This window comes from Malurus melanocephalus, unplaced genomic scaffold (genome assembly GCF_030028575.1).
Source record: "Malurus melanocephalus ecotype Western Australia unplaced genomic scaffold, MMel_1.1 scaffold_258, whole genome shotgun sequence".
Lineage (NCBI taxonomy): Eukaryota > Metazoa > Chordata > Aves > Passeriformes > Maluridae > Malurus > Malurus melanocephalus.
This window is the reverse complement of record NW_026623490.1, coordinates 1,014,450-1,020,731: the sequence shown is the minus strand read 5'-3', so window position 1 is coordinate 1,020,731 and position 6,282 is coordinate 1,014,450. Positions and strand designations below refer to the sequence as shown.

Here is a 6,282-nt window from a genome sequence, read left to right as displayed (position 1 = left end):
CGGATCGCTCTGCCCGGTGCGGATCGCTCTGCCCGCTGCTCGCTGAGGTCCCGAGAAGAGCGTGAGTGAGCGGCGGCGGGGAGCGATCACGTATGTGCTATAGGCGCACGTGTGTTCCCTACGCATGCTACACATTTGTCGGGCTGCGGGCTTCGCCCCGTGACACCGGGCGGCCTCGAGGGGGATGGGGCCCAGGCGAAAGGGGTGATAACGAATTAATTGTGGATGAGAAGTAATATCCGTCTTGGAGTCATCAGTCTTTGAAGCATAATTTCATTCCAAAAGCTCTTAAATGAATGGGAGATCTTATATAGGAAAGGACTGCTTTTCCCATAGGATTATCAGATTTCCACCGGAGAATACAGATCCTGGATTAGTGAGCTACATGGGATTTGCGTGTTTCTTTCTAATTAGTCTGTGAATCTGACTGTAAAATTCTTGATTTGGAAGGGGGGGATGGGAGTTATATGCTTCTAAAAGAACATGCATATCTTTTCTCTGATATTTTACGGTTTTCCTGGTTATCCTGTGCTCTGTAGATACTTACTGCCTTAATTGGATAGTGGTGTCAAAGGTTGATTAGATTCCCTAATAGATTTTGTATCTGCAAGAGGATTGCAGTTTTTAATGCGTGGTTAAAACAATCGTGTTTGCTGTCTCCCCTGGAACAGTTGAGAGGAGGGCTGATGTATTACATTTGCGTTATCTTCCCTTTGGTTTATTAATGTATGATCGTGAGGTTGTCGGCTTCGGTTTTGTTGTTGTTGTTTTTTTCCCCCTCTGCTATTTCATTTGCAGACCGAAAAGAAATGAATGTCAGAGAGGATTTGTTTAATCATTTAACAGCTGACACAAGCCATGTCCGTAACAAAACGTTGGTGAAAAAGTAGAAGATTTCTGGGACACAGCAGCGCCGGTACTGTGAAGCCGCTTCTGCAGGTCAGGAGCAGCGTTTGCTGGAGGATGCCGTAGCCCAGGAGGCGAGGCTCGCAGGGACGAGGTCGATGGCTTGCATGGAGCTTCTCTACCTGGCCGAGGAGAGCAGACAGGTGCCCCTGGGCACTGATCCAGGCTGGAGCCTGCCCTCCCATCCTTATGAGCAGCAGCAGCRCGAGGGGGATGAGGTGGACCCCAGAGCGGCCGCTGCCGTGGCAGCCCTGCACTGTGAACGGCACTGCAAGCCCTTGCAAAGGGGCCCTGTGGCTGATTCCTCCCTGGCAGCCCAGCCCCTCTCCCTGGGCACCTCGCCCCAGGAGCACCCCGCACCCTCCCAGCCCTGCCACCCAGCCCAGTGCTTGCCCAGGGAAGAGGACGGAGGGAAGAAGAAAGCCTGCTGCTGTGCCCAGGAACTTGAGACATCGTTCACCTATGTGGACGAAAATGTAAATCTGGAKCATGCAAGAAGTACCCCCACTCCTACAGGTGGCCAGGATGCCCTTTTGCAGCAGCATTCCTGCAGGGAGCTGCCACCTGAATGGGTGCACGATTCTCCTTCTTTAATCTCCGAGGAGGACGATGCTGCCTCGGAGGCAGCGGCTGGGAAATCCGTTGACTATGGGTTCATTAGTGCCATTTTGTTCTTGGTTAGTGGCATTTTGCTGGTGATAATTTCCTACGTGGTACCCAGAGATGTGACAGTGGATCCCAACACTGTGGCTGCCCGGGAGATGGAGAGGCTGGAGAATGAGAGCGCAAGGATCGGTGCTCACTTGGACCGCTGTGTTATCGCTGGGCTGTGTCTCTTGACCCTGGGGGGCGTGGTGCTCTCCAGCCTGCTGATGATGTCCATGTGGAAAGGGGAGCTCTACCGGAGGAGCAGGTTTGCATCCTCCAAGGAGTCTGCCAAGCTGTATGGATCTTTCAATTTTAGAATGAAGTCTGGAGCAAATGATAATATGCTCGAGCTGTCGYTAGTTGAGGAAGATGTGCTTGCCATAGATAATTAGTGTGGTCATGATTTTTAAGGCAGCATTTCTACAGGAAAACATTTCATTAAAGAAAGCAGATGCAGCTAAAGATAGCTGGTGATGCCATTTATTTGTCTGACAAGAATGGTTTTATCTTAAGCKCTATAATCAAATGTTTGCAATATATGARTACTTGTTGTAAAGGGGAAATGTGCCAGACGAAATGCAAATGATATAAAATAATGAAAACCACTGAATAAAAAGAGATTTGTGATAAGTAGGTTCCTCAGATACTCGTTTATCCTAATATAAAACATTCTGCTGGTGTCTTGCCTTTATAATTTTCTTATTACTCAAGAATGACCTTGACACTTTGGAAGCTGTTAATTTTTGAAGCCTGCAGGATTATTAAGTGTCTATTCTGTAGAGTGTTAAGAAACAGGACCAATAGTCAAATAGCAGGGCTAATATTTCATTGAGATGCTTTTTTATTCTTTAATTTTAAGCAGATCCCTTCTCTTCAGTTGAGTGACAGCTATGGAAAGAAAGAACACCACTTGGTCATGACTGGCCACAAACCTCACAAATTTTCAAACAATTGTACAATTAGCGATGATTATTTAAAATATAAAATAAGAGGCAAAGGGCAGGAAACCATATGGCTCATGGTATTGGTAGGAGACAAAAGGCTCTTTCAGCTTGAGGTCAGTGGCTCCATTTCAGTTCAGATTAGCAATGATTGATAGTCATTAACTTCTGATAGCTGTAGTGACCATATAAAGGAAGTTTAGTTCCTGGTGGACAGATGTCTTTGTATGAGAGCTGCCATAACATGAATTAACAGACCTCTTGTTTGGAGTCTCAAAAGACCTAAAGACTGAAAAAGCATGGGGATGCTGAGACCGGACACTTCTCCAGTACAGACACCAGAAAAAATTCAAATTCAAGCTCAGCTGCAGGGCTGTCTGCATCTTATTAGTCCTTTTTGAAACTTCAGTTTTATGTCACTAGGCTGTCAACCTTCTCATAACCAGCAAAGAAAGGTCAGGAAGGGGCTCTCGGAGACTCATTCAATAAAACCCAATTTATTTGTAGAGAATAAATCATCAGGAAATACAGAGGTTAAGTATCAGGCAGTTTACTGCCTGACATAAGACTCAGTTAACATTAGGGGATGATCAAGGGTACATGTTGCTATTAATCTCAGTTCTGTGTCACTGTAGCCAAAAACCTAAAGCTATTTGCTTTATTGTCAACCAGTTTCTGTGGAGCATTGACGTGTTCTTGCAGAGCTGGGAAAACCGACAGAAATTGTTCTATGCACCAGTGTCAGTTCTTACTGAGCAACGGTTAATACATATATATGTGTGTGTATATATGTATCTGTGTCTTATTAATATGTATATGTACATTATATATGTATGTGTCCCTGACAAAGCCAAACATGGGTGAAGAGCTCTGACTGTGCAGTCTCTGACTGCAGTCTCAGAAGAAACATGTGACAGCCTTCTCAGTTGTCAGTTAACTCTCAAACATCAGGAATATGAATTATTTTTTAAATGATACATTTTTTTTCCCACTGTGACACACAAGTTCTCTTGGGAAGGGATGAGGACATCTCCTTATAGTCCTTTTACCTAGGAATGTATGGCAGCACAAAGTTCAGAGTAACAAGTGGATGGTGGAAATGTGAGTTCCTCACAGAGAAACTGAACGCTATTTTGCTTCTTGGTTCTTCATTCCCCTTCTCCGGCTGTTTTCAAGCGAGACAAGTGCAGCCCCCGGGTCTGACTCAGCCTGCTCAGTCCCTTGTGCTGGCAGCTGTCACCAGGGCCCAGGGAGCCACCCTGCTCCGGGTTYGTGCCTTTGGTCAGTAATTACCACAGTGTGGTACTCAGGCTTTAATGCCAGCCCCACAAAAGAGATCCTGCTTCACATGTTCTCTGCTCTAGCTTCATGTCAGTGTTTCTCATTAAATGAGCTGCCTTATTAGAGGGTGCTGCTGTCCGGTAGATGATTCTCCCAGTTTATGTCGTGATACACAGCGTGTTCACAGGCAGTACTCAGCAGTGACCAGCATCTCCACAGTCATCTTTGAAGAGTTTACATCCTCCTGGATGTGTCTTCAGGGATTTTGGATTGGATCTCTAGGGTAAATACATGAAATGTCTTCTTATGTCTGGAAGCTGCCTTCAGCCTGTTGTGATGAGGACAAGTGAGGAAGGAACTARCCTGAGAATCTGGATGCAGAGCAGGAAAGTTCCTCCCTCGCTTGCCTTGGCCTGCTGGGTGTGTGGACGCTGCKTGCAGAGCTTGACACTTTGCTCAAGGTGGGAAGGTGGGAACAGTGCTTCCTTTCACCCTGCCCCGAGGATTGAAGGGTTGCCATGGCCTCCACAGGTGCAGGGAAAGCTGTGCCAAGTGAGAGCACAAATGGTGGAGCTGGGGTCAGCAAGACAGTGAAGGGTTGGGGGTGGATGTCTCGGGGGATGGAAACCCTTTCATCTGCTTGGGCCCTGTGGTCTCACCTACATGACAGAAACTCTAAAACTGAGGCTGGTGATTTTGAGAGCTATTATTTTTATTTTTTAACTATACATATGCATGAAATCGGAATACATTCCATTATTGCCGAAAGATGACAGCTTAAGCTGTATGGATCACGGATTTCTTGTAGGAACCATGACATGCCTTAATGCTGATTATTAGCTCTAGAAAAAGGAACGCTCCCCTGACTGTCAGTGTGTTATTGTCAAGTGAGAAGTCTTCTGACACTTTGTAAAATGCCTGTCACAGATCATGAACCTGCAATACTTTAATGAGCCCTGAAATTTTCCCTGAGCATTTTAAGGAAATATTAGTCAACCTAATAATCTAAATACACACTGCAAAAGTGTGAGGAGTAAGAAAATTTAAACGACAGGACTAACAGAGTTTCTTTGTTTTGGTATAAGTGTGTGCTACGAAAGAGCTGAAGGAAGGCCTTCAGAGTGCAGGAATTTAGCAGATTAAAATGTTCAGGACATTTCTCTGATCACCTTTACAAATTGCAGCACTGTGTAAGTTGGCAGTGCAATATAAAACCTCTGGACTCTCAGGTTCTCGTGCTGTGAAACCAAACACAGACAGAAACCAAAGCACTTGCTGTCTGGTGGCTGATGGTGGAAATGAATGTCCGAGCCCACTGGTGAGTGGACAGACCTTCACATGGCTCACCTCGCACGGGACAGTACCAAAGGGTGAGGCCTGGGGACACCGACTGCCCTCTCATGCACCCTCGCAATTTGACTCCCCCTGCTCAAAATTTAAATGCTTTAAAGGTAYAAATGTGAGAAAAATTATTGGTGTTGTTTTCATTGCATTGGCTAAAGTTGTCACTTGAATCGTTGGAGAGCTTTCTCTTTTGGGGAACTAAATTTTGGCATATACCAAATCGATTTTCGGTGCTCTCTAAACATATCAGCATTCCGAGTACAGATTTCCGAGTACCCTGGAAACCGAACAGGATTTGTGCCCTTAATGAGTTTATTTCTGACCACCCCAGCTGTCAAATGTGACACTTTGCCATTTTCTACCTCATTTTGACCCAGCCTCTGCCTTCRCACTGGAGGTGTCCGGGAAGGGAGGTTTCCCCGCAGGAGGCGGCAGCTGCCAAGCGTGCGCGTCCCTGCAGCTCCAACAGCTCCCTGGTGACCCTGTCCACAGTTCTTTTTCTCAGTCAGGTGCTGTGGCTGAGGCTGGACATTGACACCTGCAGGGGATGCCCATGGGAGTGGAGTGGAGGCCGTCACTGTCCGGTCCCAGCCCCAACGCCGCCGGGTGCCCAGCGTGGCTCCCACCAGCCTGAGCCGGCCACGTGGCAGAAATGCCTGAGACTCTCCTAGGAGGCTACGCTGGGTTGTTGCTGGTTTTTTATGTGTTTACAATTTTTTATTCTTTGTAAATTCTTTCAAAAATCTGTCTGMAATGAGTATAAAGTTTACTAAGAAAGTAAATGGTTTAATCTTGTAAAACTCTTTGACCCACAGCAGGGTGAAGCATCGCAGTCCATCGTGAGCTGTTCAATAGTGCGTTTGATGCCTTATTACAGTCGCAGCCATGTTCTGTACAGAGCGAAAAATAAAAGTCTGTGAAGCTGAGTGCTGTTGTCATGGGCCTTTTTTTTGCCTTGCTGATTCTGGTGGCTGGCACTTGCCCTCTGTGCCATGGGTGCAGTCCCTCGTTCTCAGTGGCCAGGAGCCCACCTGGCAGAGGCAGTGCTGGACTGGGCTGTGCCAGCACACCAAGCCCRTCCCCAGCTCACCCCTCCATCCTKCTCCCTGCTGCTCATCCTTCCCAGACAGAAGTGCCAAGCAGTGCAGCGTTTCAAACCCTG

The 6,282-nt window shown here is 46.8% G+C and overlaps 1 protein-coding gene across 1 annotated transcript in view; it reads left to right on the top strand.

Moving 5' to 3' along the window:
- TMEM74 (transmembrane protein 74) overlaps positions 1 to 6,031 on the top strand; it is a 6,663-nt gene extending 632 nt beyond the window's left edge. Inside the window, exon 2 of the mRNA XM_057375788.1 lies at positions 799 to 6,031. Coding sequence (XP_057231771.1) covers positions 1,005 to 1,946 — 942 coding nt within the window. The 5' untranslated portion in view covers positions 799 to 1,004 and the 3' untranslated portion in view covers positions 1,947 to 6,031. The remainder of the gene's footprint in view (positions 1 to 798) is intronic.
- The last annotated feature ends 251 nt before the right edge of the window (positions 6,032 to 6,282 follow it).